The sequence below is a fragment of the Sapajus apella genome, unplaced genomic scaffold (assembly GCF_009761245.1).
Source record: "Sapajus apella isolate SASKATOON/1434 unplaced genomic scaffold, GSC_monkey_1.0 scaffold53, whole genome shotgun sequence".
Classification (NCBI taxonomy): domain Eukaryota; kingdom Metazoa; phylum Chordata; class Mammalia; order Primates; family Cebidae; genus Sapajus; species Sapajus apella.
In genome coordinates, this window is record NW_022436993.1 from 8,184,964 (window position 1) to 8,197,609 (window position 12,646).

Here is a 12,646-nt window from a genome sequence, read left to right on the forward strand (position 1 = left end):
CAAATAAGTTGTCAATCAAAATAGGTAATAGTCAAGAAAAAAATGATCGAAGCTAATGTGCATATGGTTGCATGTTTTTGTATATATGTGTGTGTAAGTATATATATATACACACACATATATGTATACATATACATGTGTGCACACACACACGCACACACACACACATATATAGCAACTACGTACATTAAAAGAAAATTAAAGTCACCAGCAGCTTCAGTAAGCAGTCTTCCTATCTAGCTCTATTCCAAGTTCTGCCATTTGGGCAGTTTTACCATACTACCAAAAAAAAAGGAATCAAAATTTAGAAGAAAAGCAGAGTTGATCTAGGTTGAAAATTATTATAAATATTTTTTTTTCCACTGAAAAGTTTTTCCAATAGCAATACCCTTCCTTTGGTTTTATTTATACCTATGACTTTGTGAGAAAAGACAATGGTTTTCTCAATAAAAATCCATCTTGAAATATACAGTAAATTAAAAATAGTAACTGTAGTCAAACCATAGATTACTTAAGGTGAATGGGTAGAAAACCACTTACCCCCGGTTGCCACAGTGATTTCACGTAGGAAGTGGCCATAAAATGGAAAATCGAAGGACAGATTCACTCTCTGCAAAGAACAACACCAGAGAAAAAAATCAATAATGTATAGTACAGTAAATGTAAAATGAAGAGCCTTTCACTTAAAACAAAAATGATGATTCTACTTTATCCCACAGTTATTGTAGTTCACTTTTAAAGCCTAAGTCCTTGGTGATACTAAAGAATATTTTTCTTGGTAATTAAAGGTTTGAAGTATATGAAAAGAATAAAGTTAACATCACCACTGCATTTTAGTTGTCCACTGAATAATCAGTTCAGTCATGATGATGACCAACTTATTCTGAGGTTCTTTTTAGTTTGACTAGTTCCTCCAAAATAGTAGTGCATGTTATGTCAAGATTCATTGGATTAAAAAGCAAAAGTGATTTTATGTTACACTATGTTACATATTTAATTTGTTTTCCATGCATTCCATAATGAAAAGCAGTTTCATAGAAGATGTCTTGCATTGACCAACAGATCTAAACCTGCAGACTTTTATTTTTGAGATGGAGTTTTGCTCTTTTGCCCAGGCTGGAGTGAAGTTATGCAATCTCAGCTCACTGAAACCTCTGCCCCCCAGATTCAAGCAATTTTCCTGCCTCAGCCTCCCAAGTAGCTGGGATTACCGGCACCAGCCACCACGTCAAATTCATTTATTTTATTATTAATAGAGATGGGAATTTGCCATGTTGGCCAGGCTGGTCTCAAACTCCTGACCTCAGGTGATCCACCTACCTCAGCCTTCCAAAGTACTAGGATTACAGGCATGAGCCACTACGCCTGGCTGATCTGCAGACAGTTTTATCTTTCAAATACAATCAGCTCTCCAAATTTAGCATATTATGTCCACTCTTAAAAACAAAGAGTTGTAGGATAAACAATATTGGTTACTGAAGAGCTTCTTTTACTTGGTTTGGAGTAAATTACCGAGACTTAGGGAGAAAGTTCATAGATTGTACCCTTTGTTTTCCTAAAAAGGGGCCTGATGCTGTAGCTGTTAATATTTAACTGTACACGTATATAGTGTCTACTTTTAAAAAAATAATATATTTTAAAATGTTAAAAACCATAACATATAAAAATAATAATCTTTGTTATATGTTTGAAATGATATTAAATAGATATATTATTATTAGGCAGGAAACAAGAGAAACACTAAAAGTAAGGGCAAAAACCGCAATTACTTTTACACCAACCTAATATAATACAGATGATCAAATGAAATAAAAGTATTCAGAGGGAAAGTAATTAGCTGGTTGAGAGCCCAACAGCACACAAGTACAACCTCCCTATAATAAAAGGCTATTACGTTAAAATTCCACAATTGGTATATCACCCCAAAACACAAATTTTAAAACTAGAAACGTATATCTAGATTGAATTTAACTTTTTCCAATTTTGCAAATGATTGCTTTTTTATAGCCATCATGAATTTCTAATGATTTATTTGGCATGAAATTAATCGCTCATAAAGTGCCTTTCAATTAGGTTTTTTTTTTCTTTTTAACGCAAGCCTCATCTTTATAAAATATTTATGATCATTTTTATTTTGTGCTAACAGGAACAACAAAACCCATTTTCTTGGAGCTAGCTGAAATAAGTGGTCACTAAGAACCCTAAAATGAAAAAAGGGTTCAATGGCAGGATCATTTATCTCAAAGATGTCAGGAATAATTTTGTGAAAGCACTTGCTTAGTATATTGTTTTCCATCATTCTAATTTATTTCCATGCTCATCAGTAAATTGGTAAAATTTACCTTATGCATTCTTACTTTCAGAGTCAGAGTTTGATTTAAACATATATCACTAATGAACCCTATCAATTACCACCAAATACAAACTAAAAGGCTGTAACATGAGTTTCTCAGCCACTGCAAGTATTTAAATATGTTTGGAATTAGATTAAGATACATGGATACGGCCAGGCGTGGTGGCTCATGCCTGTAATCCCAGCACTTTGGGAGGCTGAGGTGGGTGGATCATGAGGTCAGGAGTTTGAGACCAGCCTGGCCAACATGGTGAAACCCCGTCTCTACTAAAATAGAGGCAGGAGAAACGCTTGAACCTGGGAGGCAGAGGTTGCAGTGAGTGGAGATCAGACCATTACATTCCAGCCTGGGTGAAAGAGTAGAACTCTGTCTGTTTTTTTTTTTTATCACAGTCATTTATTTAAAAAACAAACTTTCCAATTTCTGCAGCGTTTTATTTGGTCTATACTGATGCCTCACAAAGACAAACGCAGGTTGTAGAGTTCCTCCTGCCTGGTCGTCACAGCAAGTACAACATCTATTTTTTGAACTCTTCAGGAAGAAAAAGATACACGGATACAGATATAAGTTAAAGACCTTTTCTTGAGGACAAATAGATATTCAAAGGAAATTTGCAAATACATCAACAATTCTGAAGAGTAACACCAATGACTGAAATGCTTCCCTGTTTAAAAGACCAGTTTTCCTTAGTTCACTATTGCCTGCTTCACTCTGATATGGAATCATAATGGCAATTTAGGAAGATGCTGTCTTCTAAAGAGTTGTGTAATCCATTCATTTCTTGTCAATCTGATACTCTTCTCCAAACATAGGTCACTGTCATTGCAATAACTTCCTCGTAAGTGTCATGGCTCTATTTCTCTTTAAATTCATTCTCTATGCCAGGGCCTCAACCCCATGCAACAGATCACGGCCTCCTAGGAAATGGGCCATGCAGCCAAGAGGTGAGCAGCAGGCAAGCCAGCAAAGCTTCATCTATATTTACAGCCGCTCCCCATGGCTTGCATTACTGCCTGAGCTCTGCCTCCTGTCAGATCAGCAGTGGCAGCATTAGATTCTCAGAGGAGTGTGAACCCTACTTTGAACTGCACTTACAAGGGATCTAGGCTGCATGCTCCTTAATGAGATCTAATACCTGACGATCCATCATTGTCACCCATCATCCCCAGATGGGACCTTCTAGTTGCAGGAAAACGAGCTCAGGTCTCCCACAGATTCTATATTATGATGAGTTGTATACTCATTTCATTATATATTATAATGTAATAATAATAGAAATAAAGTACACAATAAATGTAATGTTTTTGAATCATCCCAAAACAATCCCCTCCTACCCTCTGTGGAAAAATTGTCTTTCACAAAACCAATCCCTAGTGCCAAAATTATTGGGGCTTGCTGCTCTGTATTATCTAGCATATCACTCCTCCACTTCAAATCATTCAATCTAGAATCCCATTCTCACTAAGAGTCACGTCAACATAGTAAACATGAGTTCTAGGGCACACCATGAACTGGTTCCTACTATTTGATAACTTTTACCCTTATACTCTCTGCTCCAGCCAGCCAGAGGCAACATATTTTAGTTCCTTGCACATGCTACCCTTAACTCTGGGCTGTGGTGCATATATGTGACATCCTTGTGATGGCAATGTTCTCTCAACCTTGGTCAGTCATGGCTTCCATATTTTTCAAGCCTCGACTTAGTTTGGATTACCCCCAAAGCCAATCTTTATATAAGGACTTAGGGGCAGGCAGTTTATTTGGAAGTTGATCCCAAATGGCACTTGCTCAAGGAAGTAGGAAAAGCAAAGCAAGGAAAAGAGAAAAATCAATAGCAGGTCGAGTATTGGACATGTTATCATTATAGGTGGTTGGGCCTCAGTACCCATGGGCTGAGAAACAGTAGAGAAAAAAAACCTGCCTCAGAATCACTTCACTGGAGATCATGAGTCTGGGACATTAATCTCTCCTATCCTACAAGATGGACTTTGTGATTAATTGGACATAAAAGTTGGGAGTAAGTGAGGGACATCTAGAGTCAAGCATGGATTTCTAGTTGGGTGACTGGTGAACCATAGTGTCACCAATTGAGATTATGAATGCAGGAAGAAGAGCTATTTTGGTTAGGTATGAATGAGAAAACTTGCTGTGTCACTAATTAGTTATGCATCCTTTAATTAAATAATAAATGACCTCAAATAATATAGAAAACAAAGGAATCTTCTGCTATCAAAAAGAATAACAGAGCCCTGGGCATTGTCATAAAAAGCAATGTCAATGACATTTCTTTAAATGTAATACTGGAAAATGGTGCCATTGTTGCAGCTTAAACATTATGTGCTCTTGGATTTCATCCTTTAAGGAATATTTAACGTGAATGAAAAAAAAAGATTCAAGAAAATGGTGGTGGGAAGACCCAATAAATGGATTAAGAGTCTTGCCAAAATAGAAAATAAAAGCTCGGAAGTAAAATATTAAAGAAGCATAAATAAAATCAACTGAATTTGCTAACTACTTTCTTAAAATCTATGGAAAAGAGTTAACTAGTTGAAAGAAGCGGGAATGGTAACTTTGAGACAAGCAAAAGAAGTATTACATCTTATATGGCAGAAAATAAATTTATGAAACATTTTTGAAGAGTTGGTAGAGGTGTACCTCTACCAAGAGTTTAGGTGGTTTGCAGTAAATTTATGGTACCTACGTCCATATATGACTGTGCCTTAAGGTCACGTCATGCTTTCCCAAAACATATCCCATTAACACTTCTGCTGGCAACAGACTATCAGACTCATTCAGGGTCATACTCCTAGATTTCCGAGTGTGTCTACACTTCTTCTTGCCCTCTTTACATATTTTTTCTAGGCTAATTGCTATTCATTTTCACACTATTATAATCTCTACTAATTCTTTTTCAATAACAAGAATTATAATCCTAAATATACCCAACTCCCATTTGACTTGCTCTTGTTTGCCTATTTCTCAGTGGTATGGCAAGGATGAATTAATTAGTCAATGCCTCAAAACTTTGAAGACAGAAACCTCTTAATAAAGAGTTAAGAGTCTGGGGCCGGGCGCGGTGGCTCACGCCTGTAATCCCAGCACTTTGGGAGGCCGAGGCGGGTGGATCACGAGGTCAAGAGATCGAGACCATCCTGGTCAACATGGTGAAACCCCGCCTCTACTAAAAATACAAAAAATCAGCTGGGCATGGTGGCGCGTGCCTGTAATCCCAGCTACTCAGGAGGCTGAGGCAGGAGAATTGCCTGAACCCAGGAGGCGGAGGTTGCGATGAGCCGAGATCGCGCCATTGCACTCCAGCCTGGGTAACGAGAGCAAAACTCCGTCTCAAAAAAAAAAAGAATCTGGAGTGGGCACATTCATAATCCTGAAAACCATGTTTTAAAATGTCATTAATAAAAACGTCTTTTTGTTTTAGGACAGTTTCTTGTTTACTGTCATAAAACCATACTTTTCTGACTCCCCAAGTCTTTTTATTTTAGCTTTATAAGAAATAATCCTGTGGAAAGCAGCTTGTGGGGAGAAAATTAGTAGTCACTGTGGTTTTAATAATTGTTGATCTCATTAGTTTATGACAGTAAAGGATGAAAAGAATACAGTGAGCATCCACTTATTCAAAAACAAATTAACAGATTAATCATTAGTTTTTACACACATATTTTAATATTCTAGTTTTAATCATTCACATAATTATATGTCTGAGGGGCACATATTTATCTCCTGAAACTCTCAAATAGGTGAGATGGTATTATTATTGGCAAAGTAATATTTATGTTATTTTTTTCAAAAAACAATTCCCAATATGAAATCAAATAAATATTGAGTCATAGTATTTTCAGTTCATTTATTTATGTCAAATATTAACTCTGGGAGGAATTGTAAAACATAAGAAAAATTACATTTGCTTTATTTACATAAATATTTCTAGTATATTGGTTTATTTCCAGTAAGATTCGTATCCCTAATACATAAAAATGATCCAATAAACACCATATACCTATGATAAATTTGATTGGGATGTGGTATTTTCTTACTAGCGACATTTAACAATTTACTAACTTTTTTGAAACTGTAGAAGGTCCACATAAAATTTATGCATCTATAAATGCTTAGAATAGATTATGGTTGCTTTGCTCCTTTACTCATCATAAAACACACATTTTATAATCTTCTTTTAATGGAAGTAGACAGAACTTAATTTTTAAATTTTTAATTGCTCTTTCCAAATTATTGAAAGCTTTAGTATGGTTTTGGTGTCACAGAAACCTAAAATTACACTTCAGCTTTGGTACTTAGTAACTGTGTAACTTCATACATTATTAACCTTTTAAAGCCACAGTTAGCTCATCTATAAAGGCAAGACACTTCTTCAAAAGGTCATCATAAAGATAAGGATCAAATGACCAAATAATACCTGGACCATCACAAGCATTGAGTCAATAAAATATAACAATGTGTACTGTGTACATGAAGATGTCTAGCAACAGTTCTTTAAAACTAGTTTCCTAAAGAAGCATAGCTTCTTATTTGATTCCTAATAAATAGCTGAACATTATTTATGTTCTTTCAAATATACCAGTGCATTATCACAGTACATTAAAAAAAAGAATTAAACCAATTCTGGTAAATTGCTTTCCTAACAGAATTGGTGTCGCAATTAGACATGTTTCTGGGCAATGTTATGATGTCTTCATTTTTGTTATATTACAATACTCACTGTATATGCAGGTGTTAAAAGAATGAAATTAAGATTTAATATATCAGATATTATGCTAAATATTTAGCCCGTATTTAGCAAGAATTTAAATGCCAAAATCAGTAGGTACATCTATAATGAGAAGCAGGACATTTGCAGTCTCACAGCATCTTGCAACACGATTTTTTTGAATTACAAAATAAAAAATGGTAACTTTACAGTGAAAAGACAAAACCTGGTAGGCATCACCTTAACCAGGTAAACAAAATTAACCTCACCATTAATGAGACATATTGTCATCATGGACCTCCTGATATGATGCACAAAGAAGGACATCCCCATCATAGTATTGTCAAAAACAGTGATCTATATTTAATCACGAAGATATAGCAGACACTCAAAATCAGGGACACTGTACAGAATAACTGGCCAATACTCTTTAAGAGTGTCAAGTTCATGAAAAACAAAGACTGAGGAATTGTTACAGATTGAAGGAGGCCAAAATATGTGACAAATAAATGCTATATGGGTCTTAGGTTGGATCTTGAATAAGAAGAAATAATTTTCAGACAATTAGCAAAATTGCAATAAGGTCCATGGATTAGTTAAGAGTATAGCACCAATGCAAATATGTTGGTATTGACAATGGCACTGTGGGTATATAAGGTGTTAACATTTACGGCACTAGGTGAAAGCTCCATGGAAATACTTTAAAAATTTTTTGTAAGTTTTCTATAAGCCTGAAATTATTTCACCACAAAATTTTACAGAAAGAAAGGATGAATGATAAATACAAACAACCAGTAGGTATTATAGCTAAGACTTCAATCCAAATGTGTTGGGCTCCAAAACTGCATCTTGACAACTGTATCATTTCTGTCTTTCTTCTTTCAAACTACATGGTTTATTTCCTTCCTGTTACACGCCTTCAGTGACTGTGTTTTCTACCTGGAATCTTTGTCAGTCTTTTGCTCTTGGTAGGCATAACAGCACAATTTTCGTTAAAATGCAGTAACAACAAAACTTTTTTTTCAGATGGAGTCTTGCTCTGTCACCAGGCTGGAGTGCAGTGGCATGATCTTGACTCACTGCAACCTCTGTCTCCTGGGTTCAAGCGATTCTCCTGCATCAGCCTCCTGAGTAGCTGGGACTACAGGTGGGTGCCACCAAGCCCAGCTAATTTTTTGTATTTTAGTAGAGATGGGGTTCTCACCATGGACAGGATTGTCTCCGATCTCCTGACCTCATGATCTGCCGGCCTCAGCCTCCCAAACTGCTGGGATTACAGGCGTTAGCCACTTTGCCTGGGCAATAAAAGATCATTTGAAAGCACCCAGATACATGAGTGCATGAGGTCCAGAGACACAAAAGAGAAAATCTGAGAAATGTGTAGAGCAGTCTAATCAGATTAAATGCGCCACATTACAGGGTCTGGGCTAACAGAGCACCAAGCCAGGCTGAGCCCTTGCACCACTGGCAACACCTGGGCCTGGTCACAACAGGGAACCCCACACCGGCCCAGCCTCAAGGACTCTTTTTTTTCTCACATTCCAGGATCAGGTGCTTTCATTGCTTACCCTCTAAGGATAGTTCTAGGAGCCTGTCTTCTAAATGTATAAAACATTTACCTTCTTATTTAAAATTCTCAATGATAATTGTCATTTCATGCTTTATTCTCCTATTAAACTGAAATAACTTTGCTTATAAAAGTAATATAGGCCAGGTGCGTTGGCTCACACTTGTAATCCCATTGCTTTGGGAGGCAGGAGTCTAGCTTGAGGCCAGGAGTTTGACACCAGCCTAGGCAAAACAGCAAGACCCTGTTTCTACAAAAATAAAAAAGAATTAACCAGGCACGGTGGCCTGTAATCCCAGCTACTCGGGAGGCTGAGGCAGGATTCCTTGAGGCCAGGAGATCCATGCTGCAATGAGCTATGATCACTCCATTGCAACCCAAGCCTGGGTGACAGAGCAAGACTGTATCTCTAAAAATATAAAAAATAAAAGTAATATAAATTGAAAAGTGGTTGACAGAAAAAAATAAAATTGGCAGGCTTCCACTACAAGCAACTATCAAAGAGGGAAAATAAAATATGGAGAGGCATATATGTGAATAACAGCATTGCCATTTTTTTTTGTTATACCCTAAAGTAAGATCCTGCTTCCAGACCGTGAGTGAGTCTAGTGTATTCCAAAATAAAATAACACAGTGGGCAGGATAACTAAGAATGCTTTCACCATGCAGAATTTTTTTTAAATGGAATATTAACCATTCTCATACTCTGGGAGGAGTGGACAGGACATGAGTCACTAACCCAGTCCCCGAAAACACTGGAAACCTAATTAAAAGTTCAAAATGTTCATGGAAAGGGGCTGATCAATATATAAATATACAAACAGGGAATAAGCTACTTCTTTCAGAATAAAGTCCATCAACTGAATTGATTTTCTGAGTTCAAAATTCTAACCTCTTCAGCACTTTTTTCATAGCAGAACTTAGAACTTAATTAATCCTGGCTATTGAATGATGCTTTTCAAGGGAATATACATAAATTGGAAAACAAAACGTACACATTTGCAACTAGCTGATGCTGGTGCACATGTACTTGAGAGTAAGTGAACAATCATCATTTTGACCTCTCTCACTGCATGGTTCCCAGCAAACACGTGGCTACAGTAGCTTGCCTGTACTTGCAAATGCTGAGAATTATTCATATTAGTCATGTGATATTTACAACTCAGGCAGAGTTCAGAGAGTCCAGCTGTTCAGGGGTACAGAGAGAGTGTGACAGGATTTTATAAAGAATCCTTCAAGGAAACAAGGGTTTGGGTGAGAGCCAGAAAGAATTGCTTCTAGATTTTTCATGCTGCCCTAGAAGCAAGTCAAGGGACTTCTCCAAGCTTCTCAAACCTCACTGTGCAAATCAATCACCTAGGATTTTTGTTACAATTCAGGTTCAGATTCAGGCGGCTGAAATCCTGCATTTCTAGCAAGCTCCTAGTACTTCTGATACTGCCCCTTGGACCTTACTTTGAGGAACAAGGCTCTGTGTTATCTAAGTGGTCTTTGAAACTCCAAAACCATTGCTGTAAGGAAACTTTGGAAAGAGTGAAATAGGTTAAAAGGATGAATAGACTTGTTTCTGGAAAAGACCCTCTCACTTTACCCGGTAGCACTTGTATGGCCTAAAATTTTTCACTGACAGAATTGAAATCTAGAGGTTCCTGCTAGTCAAATGCCTTTAAAACAAGTTTGCAAAACCTGAAGGCTATGACATTCTTGACCAATGACCCTCAAAAAAGGCAATACAAAAATAATTTCCTTGTATTTATCATTCAGAGCTTGGAAAGGCCCTTCCTTTTTACTCAGTTGATAACAGTCTGCCTTTCAGGGAACAAACTTCCTAATTTTCAGTGAGTGGAAAATACCTGTGTTAAAGGTAAATATTTGCATAATAGTTATTATTATTGATGTAACAGATATCTTGGACACTATGCCAGGTATTGCTTTAAGCATTATACAAACACTACATTATTTAATTCTAATGACAACCTTAGGAGGTAAATGCTATTATTACTTCCATTTAATAGGTTAGGAAGTGATTAAGAAAGAGTAAATAACATGCTCAATGTTAAACCTCATAGTTGGCCAAGTGAGGACTAAAATCCAGGCAGTCTGGTTCCAAGTCCATGTGTTTTGACACTAATTCAAACTGCCCCTGCACTGACATGTTAGGATGAAATGTTCTTAACACACAGCAGTGATGAATCCTCTAGGAGATGGGCACCCCAAATACTCCAACTTGATCATTACACATTCTATGCATACAACAAAATATCACATGGACCCCATCAATATGTAAAATATGTACCAATTAAAAAATGTTTGGGATTTAGTGAGCAAAGTTCATGAGTGAAGTCACTAAATAATTCAAAATTCAATTGATGATTGAAATTGACATTTAGACCAAGTTCAATTTTAATTCTTCATCCTCCTTTGCTAACTTCTCTTTAAAAAAAAAATAGAAATAATCTCAAATGAAAGAAAAGTTACTAAAAATAATTCAAATACCCCCCCCCAACTTTTTTTTTTAGCGCAGATTCATCTTTCCCATTTTGTCACATTTGTCAACTTTCTGAATTTTTTCAAAAACGAAATAAACTGATGCTTCACAACACAGCGTCCAAGAGTTGCTCCTTTATGACATCCTACGGATCCCTACAGTTTGGCCCACATGGAATCAGGACTAATGTGCTTAACCTTGGCCTAGTTATTAAACTTCAACCTTACTTGGCATTTCTTTTCAGACAGACGCTGCGGGGTAGGCAATTTCTGGCAATCTATCATTAATAGAGAGTGGCTAATAGGGTTTCACTTCTAGTCCCATTGGCATTTTAACAGAGGACCTCTAGCAAAATGAGAAAGAGATGCCTACTCTCTGGGGCTGGGAATTCCAGGCACACTAGACGTTCTGATGGGAATGCAGTTTATAAACAAGCCACATAGAAATCTGGCCATTTTGCATAGATTATCATCCATCCATCACCTAAGAGATACGCTATAATTAGGTAGGAAGGAACAGACAAAAATAAAGATATTGGGACCAGGTATAAAAAATAATGTTTAAATATACTGAAATACTAACCTGCCCAGGAAATCTGAATCCTCAAACACATTCTCTTATAACATGTTTCACAGGAATTAATATTATCTGCTTTCAGATGTGTTTACTCTAAAAGAATATTATATTCCATCTATAGTTTGCTAAATTTTCTGTTACAAAACATTTTCTTTCAAAGGAGTCATGTAAAATCTTTATCATCTAATAACTTTAGGATGAGAATGTGTTTTACATTCATGTTATCTAAAATTAAACTGTTGTAAGTCTTCATAGGCTCCTGAAGAGATGGCAGAAAAGATGATAAGAAATAAGTTGGAAAAGAGAATCTCAGGTTAAAGGCAGAGTAAATATACTTGTTTATTGCATTGGAGACATGGTTGAGGGGTCTCCTTTTTAGCAGCCTTTATGATTATGAAAGTTTAATATGAAATCTTCTAACAGGGTTTATCAGAAACCTAAATTGTTTACCTCACTCACGACTTTAAAAGGTAAATAGACATTTGTCTATCTAGAATTATTTCATAGCCATCACTGGTAACAGAGAATATATTATATTACTTTCCATGACTAATTTTATGTAAAAACTGGTGCTCATCCTCTACTAAAGACCCAAGATGTAGAAATAAGATTGAATTGCAATGAAATATGAACTCAAATATGATCTATCAAATAAGACAGCAACTTTTGCTTTGGGAAGTGAAGGTTTGTTATGTGCAAAACAAATTGATCAATGTCAATTTCATAAGGCAGCTGTCCTCAAGGCTCTCCAAAGTCCTTTCCATGTCTAAAATTTGGTTCCTAGATTCAGAAAGAATAGATTAAATTATTAGTAATATACATGTATTTATGTAATTATGTCAGTAAAAAGAGTTGGTTGACTTCAGCGTATTAGGTGGACCTAAGGAAAGTTTAATCTGTGTCGTGAGTGCCATCAGCAGGATAGGGTTACATTGTTC

The 12,646-nt window shown here is 36.3% G+C and overlaps 1 protein-coding gene across 1 annotated transcript in view; it reads right to left on the minus strand.

The window, feature by feature from the left end:
- Nucleotides 1-12,646, minus strand: part of PLXDC2 (plexin domain containing 2) — a 425,653-nt gene that overhangs the window by 184,738 nt on the left and 228,269 nt on the right. The window contains exon 4 of the mRNA XM_032243929.1: nt 541-610. Coding sequence (XP_032099820.1) covers nt 541-610 — 70 coding nt within the window. The remainder of the gene's footprint in view (nt 1-540; nt 611-12,646) is intronic.